Below are 19,503 nucleotides of genomic sequence, written 5' to 3' on the forward strand. Positions count from 1 at the left end.
CCTTGTTGAGGACGAGTACATCACGTCGCTACAATGTTCTCCATGGGATTAATTCATGACGTTATTTGAGGACGTGGCTCGGACGTTTCTGGAACGTAAACAAAAATTCTAAGACATGGAACGTTGCCAAGACGTCATCAGAACGTGGTCACAAAGTAATGTCATGCTGACCAAATGAAGACAAATTGGCGATACTGTCAGAACGTACTGTTTTAGCTGGGTTATTAGTTGCGGTTACAAAAATTTAGTATTAGGATACTATGGATATTTAGGATTTTAGTGTTAAATTTACATGCATTTTAAAAGCGAGACAATGACTGTGATTCATGCGCATTCATGTCAGTTCTGAAATTGGTCAAAGAAAGACATTACCTGAGCATTTATAAAGGAATAATGTAAGCATCTAAAATGGATGTGTAAATATTCATTCTTTAAACTAATGCTGTTACATTGAAGCAAACTTTTTGCTAAAAAATCCACAACATTTACATCAAAGAGCACGGTTTAAGTGTCCATCCATCAGATTATCTTCCCCAAAGGGCATCGCACATCAAGTTCGCACAGGTCCTCGCACCCTTTGCGACTGCCCAGAAAATGCCAATAATAATTTATTACTAAACCTAAAAGGAAGAAAAACTATAGCGAAGCTAACAAAATTATTAATGTATTTTAATTATAACATTTTCACACGGTAAACAAAGAGAGCAGTAGCCTATTCTCATACAGAAAATCAGTACGGCAGATGAGAACAATAAATGGGATAGACCCAAACTTTATAATCATGTTTATGTCTTTGTCTGTCTATGAATGAATCCTAGTGATAACGCTTCATTGATTCATGGTTAACATGATAACTTCGCTGTCAGTATTTTTTTCTTGACATTTCCACTACCTGTCTATAAAGGGGACAGGAATTAAGTTAGCCCCATTACTAAAAAATGCTTTATCTGTACAAATGTTGTTTCTGACCATTTCTACTGGCTGTTAATCACAGAAAATGGTTTTGCCAGCGGCACACTGTATTTACCCATAACAATGACCACAGTTTTGAATGCGGTTTAGAATGGGTTACTACAAGCACCAGTTCCTGCTAGAATGGAAGGAAATGCGTCATGAACGCATGACTGACTCTAAACAATAAGCGACGGAACAGAGCGACAGCCACTTAAAAACAAAGGGGGGAGTGCATGAGAGTATAGAGGAAGAACTGAACGAATGGAGAAGAAATGGGGGAGGCGGAGGGACTTGAAAGAATGACAGAAGACATCAGTATGTATTGTGAAAGGGTCTTCCCGTAAAGCTGGGGTGTTTGGCCAAGGTAAATATTATCCGTTGCAGTGTGCTTTCCAAGAGGGCAGTAGAGGAAAAATGCAGGGGCATTTAAAAGCTTACCATTCTTTTCCCCCTTGTTTTGTGGAATAGTTTGTTAAATGTTGCTTGGTTGGTTTCAACCTCTCCTCATCACATGCATGAAAGGGCACTAAGTTTGGCTCCAGTGATTGGTTGTCTTATAAGTTCCTTATATATATCCTTATAAGTTTCCTGTAACTTTGTCTAAATCCTAAATTTAAAAGTATATATATATTCTCAATTCAGACACTGTTTTTGAAAGGGCGAACATACATTGAAACCAGAAAAGTCTGGCAAAGAATTATATAGAATATATAATTATGTATTTGTTATATAATTATGCAGTATTTGTATTTAAGCAATACGGCCCAAGATGCTGTGCCATCTTTTGAATATTTGTTGTAATACATGGTAAAGCAGAATACTTACAACACAATTTCTTCAGCCATAAAAAAATCACAATAACACCATTCAAGGATCCAGTGCCTTATTAATTATATACAATGATTACCGTAACAAAATATGAAAGACTTATGAAAAGAATATGAAAATATTATTGAATTATTTCATTAAGCAAATTCATTAAATGCATACTTCCATTGTAGGGTCCTCATCTAGCTATAAGGGTAATGGTTGGTCTTGCCGTACATAGTAGGTGAACATGTGTTTTGTGTATATGTTTGGCAAATGAAATGACTTATCAAAACTATTAATTTGATAAGTTAAGGAATAATGTACATGTGTAAGGACACAGAAGGGACCCAGAGACAGAGAACAGGTAAGTTTAACAGTTTATTTGCAGACATGATTAACAGTGTTGGAGAAACAGAAATGTATTGTTAATTCAGAGTATAGGCAGAATAAACAGAGAGTTCTTTTCCTTGTCTCTCTAGGTTTCTTTAGACCACAACGGGAGTAACACTTCTCAGATGAGGAAGAGCCTGTCTTAGAGAGTCCAGTAAGCTATGGTGTAGCTCACAAGAGTGCAGGAGTGGGGAGTTTTTAAAGAGTACTGAGTGCCGGTGCAGGTGTGGGGAATCAATAGTGCCCGGAAGGTGAGAGAGTCTGACAGGCTGGATGTATCCGTGACAGTACCCCCCTCCACGGGCAGCTCCTGAAGGTGTATCGCACTGTGAGGTAGGTGATGTGGAGTTTTGGATATGGCGAAACTGAGCAGGCACGGACTAATTGGGTAGTGTCACAAGCCATGAAGAGGCCACCAGTAGAGTTCCTGAAGGAGCAGGAGGGTTTGTTGGCTGCCTGGGTGTCCAGAGCACGGAGAGGAATACACAGAGTCCAGAAGGGTGAGTGGGAGTGATGCCCCTTCTGGACTTCCCGGCGTAGCAGGCTTGGTGAGGGTGACATGATGGATCTCGACCTTCAGAGTCCATTGGAAGGGGCTTAAAATCATGGCTGGATGGAGAATATTTTTGGGAGGTGAAGGTTTGAGAGCCGGTTGAGGACAGGAGAGGAGAGGACGTCGGCTTGAGTGTTGTTGGTACTGGGACGGTATCTGACCACAAAGTTAAAATGGGTGAAGAAGAGTGCCCAGCGTGATATGAGTGGGTTGAATCGCTTAGCGCATTGGAGTTATTCAAGGTTTTGGTGATTGGTGAACTTGAAAATTATGGTTATCTCCCTCCAGCCAGTGTCTACATTCTTCGAGGGCAAGCAACTCTCTGTTCCCGATGTCATAGTTCTGCTGCGCCGATGACGAGCTTTGGTTGATGCTTAGGCAAAACTTTAGTGGGGCAATGAGGGAACTGAAATGGTGAATGAAGCGCTGATAGAAATCGGTAGAGCCAATGAAATTTTGGTGTTCTATTATGTTCTTTTATTTAGGGATTTTGGCCAGAGAGTTTTGGCCGGAGAGTGATGTCCGGAGATTTGTACCTGATTTTACCTTTGCACAGTGGTTAGGCTTTGATGGTGATGATGTTGAAGACCAGAGGGCTGTGGAGTGGATTTAACTGTAGCTGATAGAGAACACTAATGGAGATGAAGATTCCTGCCAAGCCGGAATCGAGAAGGGCTTGCAGATTGATGGTCAGAGATTAATTGCATGGACAGGTGAGACAACACAGCGATTTGAGGGTAAAACTGAATAGGACTCGCTGGGCGTTAGGGCGGAACCAGGCACATAGCGATGAGATGTTTGCTTAATCTATAGTATTGGCAGAGACCTGAAGTGATCCTGCGGTTTCTCTGCCCTCGGGTAAGGCGATAGGAATCCCTTTGAATGGGCTCTGGTGCTGGAGCTGAAGAGTTGAGCAAGGCAAACAGAGAGAGTGGAATGTCCTCGAGACAGGTGTTAAGGCGCTGAGAGATCCTTATAGCCATCTGGATAAAGCTCTCTGATCCCACCGAATCATCAAAGATTGCCGTCTGGATTCGCATGTGGGGATTTATTCCCTGTCGGAAAGCAACCAACGGCTCACTCCCCCTTCCCCCTCTTTCGAAGCATTACGGTGGCTGACACAGCACTAGGATATTGTTACGTTTTCGCTTCTTTCCCAAAGGAGATAGTGAATTTATGAAACACGCTCTAAAGCAGTTTGTCCGTTTAGAGCTACTGTAGAAACAGCATGGCAAATTCCATGTAAAGGCTGGAAAACACTACAAGACTTTTGCCTGGTGTATGATTTTCAGTTTTTCTCTGCAAACTTTCAAAAAGTCTGTAAGTGTATGATGCCTAGTTTTTGAAAAATCTGTTCAGATTGTTTAGAAAGTCGTGTAGTGTATTCAGTGGAGTATGTAGATAGAAATAGCTCATTCTAATTAAACAAAAACATAACCCTTTATTATGTAAGGTCTTTATACACCTCTGAAGACATGGTAATGATAATTATTGCATTTTTGCAAAAATAGAGTGTAAATGTGACTCCTATAGCAGGAATATAAATTTTCTAATACAGTTTATGATTTGGAACATCAGTTCTGTCTGGTTGAATAAAAGCTTAATGTGAGAGTGGAAAATTTAATTAAGCTGCTAAGGGGATTTAAGGCACTCTGTAAGAGCATTTCATTACCGTCCCCCTATACGCTGTCCACACTGTGTTTACTGCCCATCTCTCCACCCTTTGGAATCCCTGCAGGGCTCAACCTCTAATGTCAAGGGGACATGCAGAGGTTAACAGCTGTGTTGTAGTTGCATGTTAGAAAGTGGTAACAAAGCATTTAACTTTTGCATAATGCTAATGGCAGCTTTATTTTTCCAGGGCACTGCAGATTTGTGTTAATAGAGCCATATATCAAAACGATTTTACCGTGAGAAAATCTGTGGTACTAATATAGTATCAATGGTAAAATCTACTTCTAAATATCTAAATAATCTGTTTTTAATAAATCCTGACTAAATTCTGATTAGATTACCATTGTTGAAAGCAGTCAAATGCACACCCATGACTGAACATTCTTTGTTTTCTTATAACTACTGTGATGTAGGCTTGAAAACAGTATTACAACTGAGTCTTCAATAGCCAACAATGTTATCATTGTTATAATAAGATATGAAAATGTGAATTCCATCAAAAAAATGATAACTGTAATTAGAATATTATGGGAAATAACTAACAACTGTTTTTTTTGTCATATGCAGCCCTTTCTCTTATATCTAATCATATGTATTGTTTCAGACGATTGTGATGCATGATGTATTGTTTCATATTGTTTCATAATAGAAGGAAGGTTGATGAGGGATGGATGCATGAGGGATAGATGTGCATATAGACAGTTGTATGCACAAACAATATCCACCGACTGTAAAAAATGTCAAATGTCAAATTCAAGTCAAGTCAAGTCAAGTTTATTTATATAGTGCTTTTTACAATTATTTTTTTTACAAATCAGCTATACCTGAAACATATTGACTATAAACAAAACATTTAAAGTTAATGTAAAAGCTAAAAAGGTGAAAACACAGAAGACAGACATGCACACACCAGTTCAAACAGACCCTTATACAAAACACAGACTCACAACTTCACACAAACAATTACACATGTACTAACACACACAATAGTATTAATAGTATAGTATAATAGTAATAGTATAGATAGAATAGTTTGAACTTTTTGTTTTGCAATAGAAATTTACAATTAAACCCGTCTGTTACAAACCAAACTCCTGGGGTAAGCTATTTGCTTTTCTATCACAAGATGCAATTGTAGGCTATAAGAGGAGTTCTAAAGTTCTAAAAAAAAACTTTAAGCGTTTATTTATAGCAGAGACTTTTTTATTTCGCTAGTTTAAAAATATGATTAATCATCTCTCCAGTTTTCTTTAAACTTTTTGCTCTATTGGCTCAGTTAAAGTTCAAATGAAAAGAGTGTTGCCACAAGTGATAAAGTTATGAAATATCAACATAGTCAAATTGAAAAAAATAAGATGTTACCAGTCACTAGACAGTTTTGTTTTGGGTTCTGAATTCTTTTTACATTGTATTTAATAATTAGAATTCTTTCATCTCCATTATCTGAAAACAATATCAGCCTTATAAAAAATGACTGACACATCTATTGAAGTACAAAATTAAATTTGATTAAATTAAGAAGAAATAATGAGCTAATATTCAAAACTATTGCAAAATTCGTAGTAAAACAAAACTATAGGGTTCACAGATTGTCAGATAATAACTCCCACCATTTGATATGCAGCGTGCACCTGTCCATGTCACTCTACCTTGTACACATCACTCCATCTGACAGGTCAATCAGCCAGACAGGCTATCAGAGTGCATTTCCCACCCTGACAGCGGTCAACATTCAATGGAGCCTGACAGTTGACCAGATACTGCCGGCAGGCAGATAGTACCACGCATAGAAGGGAGCATGTAGTGCTCAAACTAAAATAACAAGACTCTTCAACACAGTTTGAAAATGCAGTTAGGAAATATCTGCAGTTGGTAGATTTACAAAATACGAAAGATAAAAATAATTGATCTTAATAAAGCTTGCCCTTAAAATTTGTTTGAAACTGTCAGAAGTGACCATATCCTCATATTCTTAGTCACTGAGACTGTCTTTTAAACAAAGGTTCAGATGTTTCATTTAAATGGAGCATCAGTCCCTTTAATTCCTTGTGAAGTTGAGGAAAGCTAGGAGCTCCTTGCCAGGGCTAAGACACCTGAGGGGTTTGCTTCCGTAAATCCTTGACAGCTTTAAACTGTCCATGAAATAGTTCAAAATGCATATGATTCTCAGCCCAGAGGAAGATGGGAGAAATCTGCACTTATCTTGTCATCCCCTAATCATACACCAAAGAAGATGTGGAAAAAAAATAAACAAGTCTCTACAAAAAGAGGAGGAGACAAAAGCAGAAAGCAGTCAGAGCCATTAACAGACTACATTGGATCCGCTTAGTATGGCTCTCATCCTTTTTGATTCATGTCTAGTAGGAGAGTAATCAGCAATTAACAATTAGAGCTTAACGAGTGGAGGTTATTATCAATAAGGAGTGAAAACATATCTTGCATGTTTTCAAAGTGAGAAATATTTTTGTGTTGCTGAACCCAGGCAAACAACCCCCAGTAATTCTCTCTTTTCCATTACATTTTGGAGGCCATTTTATGCAACAGATCAAACAACTTGCAGCAAAAGGCCTGAAATCTTCCCCACTCTTCCAAATTAGCTAAGCCTCTCAGCTCCATCATCCTTAAGACGGTTTGCGTAAACAACCCAGCCACATACCCGAGCGCTGCCACAGTTAAAATTCTTCAATCCCTGCCGCCCCCTCCTCTCCTTCGCTTGAAAAAAACTATGAAGGGGGACACACCCCTGTCAATCTGAATTTACAGACATCAGAACATACATTTTCTCTGAGTTACCAGAACAGGAAACTTTGCCTGTTTCTGCAACTTTCTTTTAATGATGTACTTATTTTTTGACTATATAAAATAATATAAGGCAGCAGCCCCATTTCCTAATCTACACTCTGACATATTCAGGCCTGTTTACTATTTATAATGTCATAATGTGTCCTAGTTCACTTTGATTAAATTGTGTTTTCTGCTGTCCTGTCTTTTTACTGTCTTTAGTAAAATAACGATGATATAGAGTGGCAGAGTCCTTTCACATCAAAGGAAATTAAAGCCCATGCATTACAAATAGTGGAGAAGTCCTTTTTCATTGTTTCCCGGTTTTGATGCTCTTCTGAGGAAAGTGAAGGTGGAGGCAAAGGTCACGGTTAGTAAAGTGGGAGCTGTCACGTCTACTGTGGAAGATTGTGACTGGAACATGCACAAAAGAGGCCGGAGCTATGACAAACATGAGGAAGTTGCCACAAAGGCTATATCTCAGTAACTACAAGGGCTTGAGTTCTCTGGAAGTGGTTAAAAGTGGAGTAATTATTTAAGGATAACATGGTGTGATGGACTAAAATGTTTATAACAATTTCCATTTTAACAGTGACAATAACAGCAAGATACCATTGTGACAGCTTACTCAATATGACAACATGCCGACTACAGGTTTATGGGGTGTTTAATAAAAGATATATATTTAAAAATCAATCTGCCTTGAAAAATAGCTACTGAAGTAAAGACAAAAACTGAAGTCACTGAAGCAATGGTTCAGGAAGAACAGCTTCTTAAAAGTAGATTTACATAAGTGTGAATTCTTAAAACTTACTAGAAACTTACTAAAAATGCTCAGGAAAAATGTCATTTTGTGCAGTATTGCTATGCTAAGGCCGGTATAACCAGTCTCTCTTCTTGCTAATTTTAAATCTCAAAGTCAAAGTGTTTCAATTTGATTGAAGGGGCCGTGTAACACGGCTTAAACCACCATTATCGTTTGTTTTAGATGTAATGCAATGTGTATACACGATTTAAGATTTAAAACCGCTGTATTTTCCAAATAGCATGCATGTTTGTATCACTTCTTTGCCCCATCTCTCTGAGCGGATTTTTTTCAAAGCTCATCGCTCTGAAAAGCAATGTGTGCTATGATTGGCCAGTTAACCAGTGCATAGTGATTTGTCAAATACTGCAAGCGTGTGACGGAAGTGTAACGCTTCCTACCATATTTTGAACATCTGGTTCCAAAGCAATTGTACTGACAGTTACGCCCTACTAATTTGCATATACGTTTGGGCGGTCTTAGTCAAATCATACTACGAACTGATGTGGATTTGTCAAATATTTTGTTCTGACACTTACATTTTTGCAATTTAACATGTCTAATACATGCATGGGTAAATTATTACACACCAAAGACATAAAAAAACACGTATTCGCGCCATATGACCAGTCTGGCGCTTCAGATTCGCAGCCTGTAAGTATATTCTCATTGTAAAATAAATTGTTACGGACTAATGTAGGTTGAGTTTGTCGTGTGTTTTTGATCTGCGCTCTACGTGAAAAAAGACAACATAAGTCCTAATAATCAGTAATAATGTAGAGGCAAAACATGTTGTGTTTATAATGGGGTTTATTGTCTTTGTTGAGTCACAACGAGATGTCTTATGTATTAAATTTTGGCACTTCCATTTATTCTCTTCTTGTCACTTGTCATTCCTTATTCCCCATTTTGACTATGTGTTTTCAAATCCCCACCATCACTACGTTTACATTTACATTCAGTAGACACTTTTATCCAAAGCGACTTACAAAGAGTTTAGGGAGCAATAAGAAAAATGTCATACAGGAGCAATAATACAGTAGGTGCCAATACAAAGTTACTGGTTTCAACAAAAGGTCATATCTTCGAACCACCCAACAACCTGCCCGCTAGATCCCATCCCCACTCATCTCCTCCAGGCCATCTATCCATCGGTTGTTCCCTCTCTGACCCACATTATCAACTCTCACCACTGTACATGTCCCGCAGTCTTCAAAGAAGCCTGTATCACCCCCCTACTGAAGAAACCCAATCTTGGTCCAGGAGAGACACCCCAGGCTGTACCTTGCGCAGAAGAGTGACAACCGAGAAAGTCTGCTTTCTTGATGCACCCGTCTCGCAGGTTGGGTAGTTGGTAACACCGTTGAGGAAAAAACACTCAGCAGTTTTTGATGGTGAAGAAGCAGACAGAGGCAATTAGCCACATTTTACTGCGCCACGACTCGGCCGCCTAGAGGGACCCCTTCGACATCAGCTTCGGTTCCTGTGCCCCCACAGGCGGCACCCCGGAAGCGGAGGTCGAGGGGGAAACCTCCATCCCGTCAGCAACCTCCTCGCGAGAAGGGACACTGACGGGAAGACCCCAGGGAGAACAACATCGGGCCCGACCTTCACAGCCACGGCTCTGATCGGTCGGTACAGGACGGCTCCTGCCTCATCACCAAAGCCGGACACTTTTCAGGGCCTGGCGCCCACTTACTTTTTCCGTTCTCCCCGGGTGTACTTGCAGTCGATCGCACACTACACTGGACTGTGCAAGGCAACCCGACCTCACGCCATGGCGAGGCGTAGGGTCGTACACACACGACAGCTGCCACCACTCTCAAACCGAAAGTGCGTGCAGCTGTCCCGACTGCAGGGAGCGGATCACCTCTTGACTCCACAGGACGAGCCGTCGAGCAAGTCGTGTTAGCCGCCGTGAGCGTACACCACCCTGATGATTAATGTACGCCACAGCTGCTAACTACTCAGACCGCACGTTCCATGCGTTCTCCTCCAAGGACGAGACCATACCTATGTCCACCATATTCCTCCCCACGGGTAGGAGGTGGTCTTTGCAGCGCATCCCTAATTAAGGAACCCCCCGACCACCACACTGGAAGGTTACAGTTTCGCTTAAGCTTCCAGCTGACACGCCCAGGCCTGTTACCGTCACTTCGCAATACGGTTGTATACGGTGGTTTTTCTATAGTCTTTATAACATCGAATAACATTTATAACGTTAACTATTTAACAAAATATTTTTTTAATAATACCTTCCCAATCCTTTACATCCTTCTCAAGTCGTGCTGGCAAAGTTGATGTATCGGCTTGATCATCTTCATATTTCGTATAAGATGTGGGATAGAATTTATATAAGGAAGTACCGATGACATTTTATCACCTGTCAGTACAATTGCTTAGGAACCTGATATTTCGAATATGGTAAGAGACGTTACATCTCAATGACACGCTTGCGGTGTTCGACCATTTATGCACTGGTTAACTGGCAAATCAAAGCACACCTCACTTTCAGAGCGATGAGCTTTGTAAAAAATCAGCATTTTTCAGAGAGGCGGGGCAAAGAGGAGATACAAACATGCACGATATGTGGAAAATACAGCGTTTTTAACCTTAAATCGTGTAAACATATTACATTACATTTGAAATAAACCCTGTCATTTGACCCCTTTTAGTAATTAAATCTAATGTAAGTTACTGGCAAACCTGCTGCAAAACAACAGCAAAGTTTTACAGTGTATCTTTTATTAGTATTTGTGTTCATGGTGATTAAAAGAACAACCTTTGGGTTGCTCTATGAACAGTGATAACCTGGAGGAGGAAACATCAGGTGATTGTGGCTGGGATTTCTCTAAAGGTTTCTAGAAATACGCATATCACAAGAAGGTGAATCTCAGATTAAGAGATTTAAAGTCATTTTAATATAGCCACAAGCAACAGCAGCTGTCAGCCGCAATTTCTAGAGAGGTTAACTTGCTAGCTTGGAATGACAATACCATGGTAATTAATGAACCTGGGCATCAATTCGATTAAGCAGGATTAGTGGATTTAAGGGAATTAACATCAAAGTTGGCAGGCAAGACCTTTACACTAAAAGTGTAGAGCGAAACAAAACAACCTCATGATACACCTAATTTACAGCTGTTTATTCATCTACTGCCACTCTTTAAGACCTCTGAGATAAACTATTAACATAAAACCTAGGCTTTTATTTGTTGCTGACATGTGCATAAAATACAGTAGAGGAAGTATTTCACCCACCCACTTTTTTATTAATCTGAATACTGGTTTAAAAAGACTTGCCTCTCCCTTATCACCTCCTAAAACGATCACTTTGAAGTCCGACTACGACAGTTTGACAGCAGATAGAAAAAAGGTTAGTGTCAAGTACAAACACAATTGAAAACAGACCAAAATAATCTTATTAATAATGTTTTTTATTAGGAGACTTGATTCTATTAAATGCCCCAGATACATTCATTCTGTGCTTCCGCATGAAGCATGACAGCTCCTACATAACGACAATAAATACAGAAGAGGTCGGACCCCCAGGCCAAAGAAGATCCCTGACAATGACCTTTGTGATTAATGATGAAAACAACTCTTATTCCCTCTTACAGTCTTACCCTCCCTTAGCTGAAGGTTCTTCCACACACCCCTTTATAACTACACTCCCTAACAAACACATATATAAACCAGCATACACTGCTGATAACGTTGCCACTCATTCTTTTTGAAACCAATTCTTTGTAAAAATACATTTATGAATAATACAAAATTTGAAACTGGGGACAGTAAAAGAAATATGATTTATTGTTGTAATCCACCAATAAGAACATTTGGCAAACACAAATGAAGCAACAAATAAAATAAAAAAATTACATGAAGTACATACAGTACATATACGTGTACGACTTGCTAATGATGTCAAAAGGGTAAACATTAAAGCGGCCCAGAACACATTAGTTAAAGGGTTTTCCATTAAACAGAAATCACTTCATAGACCTTACATTCAACTACAACAGTCAGCAGTTAAATGAGAGAACAGATTCTGTATGTTCACAGCTTTCCATTGGCAAAAGCCCCATCCTGGAACTGAGGGATAAAACCCTTGAAATAAACCCTGGGAAGAAGTGAAAAAGAGAGAGAGAAAAACATTTGAAAGAGACAAACAACAGCAATGTCATGGTACTGATGAAACCTACATCAGAAAATACCCTGAGTTTCTGATACGATAACTAAAATGTATGTGTATTTTACTAGCAGTCTTATTGGCATTTAAATTTGTTTGAATAAGAGAATAAATCTAGAGACCCAATAAGGTTAAATAAGACTCCAAAAATGTTCATGCAGGGTGGTGAAGTTATCATGGCAGTTGTTACTTTATTAAAGCCAAGATAAGATATGGGGTGAACACAAACAGTGAATACATTATCTCTGACACTTATCACACTCAGGGCAATAAGTGCTCTCCAGGAATGAGGTGTGGTTGGTGAACCAGTCCAAAGGTGAACACTACTTAATCTACATGCTACATATTCCAGTTGCCTGCAGAAGAGAGTCTTTCACTGCATCCAGATCAGCATTACACAGGAAGCAAATCCGAATCAGATAAATATTATCTCACAAGGAGAAAACAAAAAGTATATGTGAAAATTTAAGTACTACAGCTCTTTCTTTGCAAATGTTTTCTTACTTGGCTCGTTTGGCCATCTCATTGCCATCCCACCGTGGACTGTAGGGGTATGACTTCTGTACCTGAGAGTAGAGCTGCCCGCTGCTGGTGAAGTGATAGACTGATTGAAATGTGAGGGTAGGCTGATCTCGAGGGAAATATAAAGGCAGGTCCACTACAGGAACAGAGCACAGTTCAACTACTGATCATAGATACATATTCAAATCAAAACTTGTGCTATTATCACAATGCATTAAGATCTGTGTTGTTTGTGTATCTCACCGTGTACAAGGACGCAGAAATCTTTCCACATTAGCAAAAGGGTGAGCTTGGTAAACCCCACAGCATCATACTCTACCACCCCCCTGTGTGGACAAAAACAAATAAATATTCAATATTATAGTTTTATGTTGTTAAAATGTTTTAATATGTAAAATGATTAATTTCAGTCCTGGATGCTGATTGGAGAGCAGACATGGTTATACAAACTTTCTTTTCACTGAGTTACTATTTGTACACTGAACAGCAGTCATAGCTATTGAAAGCACTCATAAAATCATTATATATATGTTGCAAAGGAACATTTCATCATGTTTTTCATCTCAGAGAATATTTGTGTGTCTCATTCAGGTCCCTTGTTCAGTTAATCAGAGAGTTGACCATTTTAAAGTCTATTTTGCTAAATCCTTCTAATAGACTGAAACATTCATTCCCTAAAAATTCTGACGATTCAATGCAAAGACCTGTAAGCATCGATGCTCCCTATGTTCGCTTATCGGAAAATATTTTTTTAAAATGTCTAATGCCCGAGCCAACTAAATAAACATCATGAAATGCAAACAAAAGTTTTATTATATTTAATTTATAAACACACATCGAAAGTGTTTCGATGTACTTAAATGCCATAGGAAAAAAATGTATGGTGAGCCAGGGTCCTTAAAAGTTCCCAAACCTGTGTACACTAAATACTGATTTATGAACTAGGGAGCTGATTGAGACAGGGTATATCATGTAATGGATGGCTGGGATGTGTTGTTAAAAACATTTACATTTACGTTTGTACATACATATGTATGTATTATATAGTATATACTGTGAAACCTCTAGGTAGGCCTACTGTACTAGCACTAAACCAAATGAAAGTTCATATTTAGCACACATAACTACCAGTGATTTGGTTAAGTACACTGTAAGTGCACATAGTTTAAGATGAAGTCCAACCCAAACATTGCATTGCCCTACTAAAACCAGACAACAACATTTCCCATAAAAGCCATCATTAATAACCCATTACCTTTTAACAAATAAATTGATGTCATAGCTCCATCCCATGCCAGAATGCCATGTCTGCTGCTGTACTAAGGTGTGTTACTAAACCAGAGACGTCCTGGTGCCTTGTGTATTATGGCCAATTATAAGGTGATTGCCTGTGCATGCTTGTCAGATTAGAACCAGAATTATCCCAAGTAATTGAGAAATAAGGAGGAATAACTGCTGGTAACTAATTTCTTGTGATCACAGGGGTGTGCCACTGTTTTAAGCGCCTTTACAAGTTATAGAACAAGCCAGTGCAAACAAAATGGTTCCACTTTTCTTCATATGTCAAAAAGTAAGTACAGTCTTCAAGGGAAAAACAGAACTCACATTCCAAAGTGACTGAGAAAAGCTGCAATGTATTCTCTTCTCTTGTGATATCCTTGAATTACATACTGCACCTGAAATCAAGAACAACTACAAAGATTACATAACAGAATGTATATGGGTAAAAAAGGTCACTACAAACACCAGAAGTATCATTATGTAACAGTTTAAATGTGTTAATAGGTCAAACAATATTATTTTTTTATTACCTAGAGTGAATGGTGGTCAATGACGAGTATAATGGGCATTGTAATTTAATTTAAGTTCGAAGATCAGAACAGGACAAAAAGAGAGTGGGGGAAGTAATTGTGAGAACAGAATTTAAAAATGAATTTGAAAATTTCCAACTCGCTTCACCCAGATGAGCATAAGGCTCTAAAGCAGTGTTGTTTTGTGTGTTCCCTTTAAGCAAAAGTACTGAAAAAAATAATATAAATAATCTACCAAAAACTACTATATTTTACATAGTCTCTTTTGGCCTTGACAAAAGCTTGCATTGTCTTACTTTTCTAATATTATCATCAATCGTAATTGATCATCTGAATTTGAAAATGATTGATTAAATTACTGTAAACTAAATTACTATTGTTCTTGTCAAATAGAAATATAAAAAAATGAATGGAAAATAACAATATAATTATATTTTAGCATTAGAAATACTGTGGATAAAGAGCTTACACATAATGGTGGATTAACCATTACAAAAACATAAACATTCTGATTGATTGGAATTACTGATCTACAATTCTTTTTAAAGTCCCCCTGAGGTGAAAATCAAGTTTTTATTGTCGCTTATATGTCTATGTGGTGTTCACACCAAACCATGTTCAAATGTATAATTTTAAACTATTGCTGACTAATTTCTCTAGAAAACGAATGTTGACCAAAGACCAAACCCTGCTGTATAACCTTATAACACTGTAACCAATCACGTCAACTAATTTGACCACGTGGATCAGCTCGAGCCATAGATATTAGGGATGTGCATCTCCACATGCATCGATACGATACATTAAAGATACATATGAAGCAGCGACTGATCTGATGCAATGTGGTGCGATACCATTCATCCCTATTATGAAGCAGTGTGATCCAATTTCGATTAGATCCAATACAATACAATGCGATTCAATGCAATACGATGCATTCAAAAACCTTGCAAGTCCATGAGTGGCTATCAGAAGACCTCAGACACCTTCCTGAGGTGTTCCAATGCACTAGTTCAGACAGGTAGTAGGGAGCAAGACCATTTAAGGATTTAAAAACAACATCAGTATCTTAAAATCAACTCTCATTCGAATCGGCAACCGGTTAAGAGGCATTAAAATAGGGGTAATATGTTGAAATTTACGGACTTAAAAATCTGGCAGCTGCATTTTGCAGCATTTGAAGCCTAGTAAAAGAGGACTGAGAGAAACCGGCATATAAAGAGTTGCAGTAGTCCAGCTGAGATAAAACAAAGGCATGTGTGACTCTCTTAAGATCTTTGGAGGACAGCATAGGTTTAACTCTCGCTAGCAGTTTCAGATGAAAAAACTGGATTTAACTACTGTATTAATATGCTTATCAAACTTCAATGCCAAATCCAAAGTAACTCCTAGACTTTTCACCGTAGCCTTAATAGACAAATAAAGGTCAACCCACAGTGGGCCCAAACACAATGGCTTCAGTTTTACTAGCATTGAGATGGAGGAAATTTGATGCCATCCAAGATTTTAAATCATTTAAACAGGCATGTAAGGTATAGGGACCTTACAGGGGTAAGGACCAAGCCCTTCTTATCCGTGTGCTTAAACGGCAAATAAATGTGGGTGTCATCGGCATATAAATGAAAAGACACTCCATGCCTTCTAAAAATCGAACACAGGGGTAACATGTAAAACGAGAACAAAGTAGGAGACAAAACAGAACCTTTAGGCTCCCAACAGGAAATGGAAGCTGTTGAAGAAACAGAGCTTCCAATGCCAACTGAAAAGGACCTGTCCGTCATAAAAGATTTAAACCAACTAAGGGCATTTCCACAGATGCCCTCAAAATGCTCAAGGCTTGACAGTAGAATGGCATGATCAAGTGTGTCAAATGCTGCACTCAGGTCCAGGAGCATTAGAATAACAGAGTCACCAGAGTCTACGGCAAGTAAGATGTCATTTACAACTCTAAAGGTCTTTTCCCATACAGTCTGAATTGTTATAAAAGGGTACTCAAAATGCTTGCTACGGATGTGAAAACGCAGAAAATTGTACCGGGTCTGAATTTTTTTATGACGGACGAATATATCGGAGGCAGTGTGTAAATGTGATTGACACAACGTGAGGTCGTATTTATTTATTAACGTGCACAATTTTCGACTCAATGTGCAATGGGGATTATTAGTGCGGATTCCGTACTTTGATTTGATCTAAAGCCAGACTGAAAAATATTAAGAATCATATTATAATCAAGAAAACTCTGTAACTGCAATTACACAGTTTTTTCAAGAATCTTAGCTATAGCGGGAAAAATATAAGTAGGTCTAAAGTTTGCAAGCACGGTGGAATCCAAATTGGTTCTCTTCAAAATAGGTCTCACTATGGCGTGCTTACAGGGGTAGGGACCGCACAAAGAAAGATTTTTTTTAATGATACACAAAATCCATGACCCCAGACTGCACCTGTTACAAAAAGTGAGTAGAGACAATATCTAAAGATGAAGAAGTAGACTTCAGGCTGGTAACTATATCAGCAAGCTCAGACATAGAAATAGGCTCCCAAGAATTAAAAAACCTGTTGGCCCGCAACAAATTTGCAGGATCACTATCGCCTGTCTAATCACTGCTATTTTGTCAATAAAAAAAACTAAAATAAATTTTCACACAAAGAAGGGGAATCCATTAAAAAGTTGTCCCTCACAGGGTTAAAAACCGAGTTTAAGATATTAAAAAGAATTCTTGAATTATTTGAATTATTTTTTTTTTGCCATAATCTCTGCAAAGTAACCAGATTTTGCAGCTTTAACAGCTTTTTGATGAGATTAGGGAGTCCCGTCATATGTCATAGGACACCAGTAACCTACCCTTCTTCCATCTGCACTCAGCTCTTCTGCAAGCTTGTCTTAGATGGCGAGTATTACTATTTAACCATGGCTCCACTTTGTTACTCTGATGTTTATCTCTCCAAGGGGCAACACTATCCAGAACATAATACATTTCGCAGTTCATCAATCTCAACAGTGTTGGCTAAATTCTCAAGGTGAAGTATATGAAAGGCTTCGGAGAAAGCAGCAGAAAAAGCTACGGCAGAATTAGGAGAGGCTAGGCCAACACGTGACCACTTTTTAGGACTATCAGCCACAGAAATATGACGTGACACATTCACCTTAAAGACAACCGAACGGTGGTCTGAAAAACTAAAATCACCATTTGGAACATCAGCAATAGGAAAGCCATGGGATAAAACCAAATCAAGTACATGGCCATGTGTAGGCTCATTAACCCATTGAACAAAATCACAAAAATATTTTGCAAAGCTCCAGAATCACAGCACACATGGATGTTAAAATCACCCATGATTAAAAGTCGTTAACTCCAAAAAGTCTTTGCCTGATTTCAGTGGACGGTACACAACCGTGCTCACCAACAAATTGGACTGGTCCAGTGCCAGGAGCTTCAAAGGATGAAAACACGAACTGTACCCAAGATGCGACAGCTATACGTTTCTTTAAAAATAGATGCCAGACCTCCTCAGCTGAACAGACCTAAATAAAGGGGTATTTAAAAAATTATAGTTAATAGGCATGAGTTCCGAAAAAGAACTTTGTCGTCAGGAGGAAGCCAAGTCTCCTTAACAAATAAAAAATCAATATAACCGGAGACTATAAAGTCATTCAAAATAAATGTCTTGTTCCCCAGCGATCTGGAATTCACCAAAGCCATCTTAATAGATAGAGAGTTACTGACTGACTGCAGAACCTGATGTAATCCTCGTGACAAAGGTCGGAGATGCCGCAGAACCACACAGCCACAGATAGGGAAGGAGCCGCTGCAGAAGCTGATCAGAAGACGATCCATTGATAAGGCATCTCCAAAAACCGTCTCGCGGCATGGAGACCCCCGTTCCCCACCCTCTCACCGACGATGCAGCATGGGAGACCACCCAGACCAAGCGCCAGGCCCAGCTTAAGCCTAGCAACTCTACCACCCCATTTTCCTCTCCTCCTCCGTGACCTTAGAGTGAACACACACGGCACACAGCGTAATCACACAGGGGGAGATGTTATGAAGGGAGGAGGCGGCGAGCTGGTAGCTGCAACTGACACACCGATGGTGTAGCCGAACTCCATTGATTTCCCCATGTGTAAGGCGGTGTTAAACCTGCTGTCTTCTCATGCTTAACATGGTCAACTTGTCAAAAAACGAGTTGGGCGAATTACGTAGTATTTCTGTGCTTGACACACTCCCCCAGCAATCGTACAGGTTTCGGGAAAGATTTTTCGAACATATACTGTAAAACTGTTTCGCAACCACTTTTCTTAGTATCTTGAAAAAGGGTTTACTCGCTTGCTCACTCTGTGTCATTCTAGCTGTAACGGCACGGTTAGTAGCTAAAGCTAAATGACACGTCTGCCTTCAAAATCGATCAGATGACAGGAATTAAACAAACATTGGATTCGGAAATGCCTTGATTCCTTCCTGTCTTAAAATGTAGCATCTGAAGGCAGCACTTTATAGCTGTCGGATGTATCCTGTGTGTGACTGTCAGGACAGGCCTCACCATAGTGCTGTGCTGCATCATATTCACATAGCAGCAGTGGTAATGAGAACCCGCTTAAGAAACAGTTTAGAGAAATCAACCTAAATATAAAATAATAAAAATATAGCGCATCTACTTAATATTATATATAAACAAAATAATTTTTACCTAGGAAAATATGTTTGAAGCGGAGCATCACGATGCAAAGGGCAACTTGTATCCAATGCACAATTTTTTTAATTTATGCTTTGCATCGTTTACTTTTATGCCAAAGCACCAATGCGAACCAATGAATCATCCCATCCTTAATAGATATGTGAGTATGGCGCATACACTCATCTTTGAGTGCAGTATCTATGTACACCCAATGGAGTGGAGGTGAAGACTAAATCGTATATTTTGAATATACTAAATGAGGTTAGGGTGTATATTTAAATTTAAGTCATTTTAAGAAATGAATCAAATAACAGCATAGGAAAAAAAACTTTTACAT

General features: G+C 38.9%; 1 protein-coding gene across 2 annotated transcripts in view; it reads right to left on the bottom strand.

The window, feature by feature from the left end:
• Positions 1–11,757: 11,757 nt before the first annotated feature.
• Positions 11,758–19,503, bottom strand: part of babam2 (BRISC and BRCA1 A complex member 2) — a 190,278-nt gene continuing 182,532 nt past the window's right edge. The window contains exons 9-12 of one of the 2 annotated variants that reach the window (XM_056768777.1): positions 14,287–14,357; positions 12,925–13,007; positions 12,664–12,844; positions 11,758–12,090 (exon numbers count right to left, since the gene is read on the bottom strand). In XM_056768777.1, coding sequence (XP_056624755.1) covers positions 12,027–12,090; positions 12,664–12,844; positions 12,925–13,007; positions 14,287–14,357 — 399 coding nt within the window. In that variant the 3' untranslated portion in view covers positions 11,758–12,026. The remainder of the gene's footprint in view (positions 12,091–12,663; positions 12,845–12,924; positions 13,008–14,286; positions 14,358–19,503) is intronic. The other variant, XM_056768778.1, reaches the window with a different exon arrangement.

Source organism: Triplophysa dalaica, chromosome 15 (assembly GCF_015846415.1).
Source record: "Triplophysa dalaica isolate WHDGS20190420 chromosome 15, ASM1584641v1, whole genome shotgun sequence".
In the NCBI taxonomy this organism is placed as follows: domain Eukaryota; kingdom Metazoa; phylum Chordata; class Actinopteri; order Cypriniformes; family Nemacheilidae; genus Triplophysa; species Triplophysa dalaica.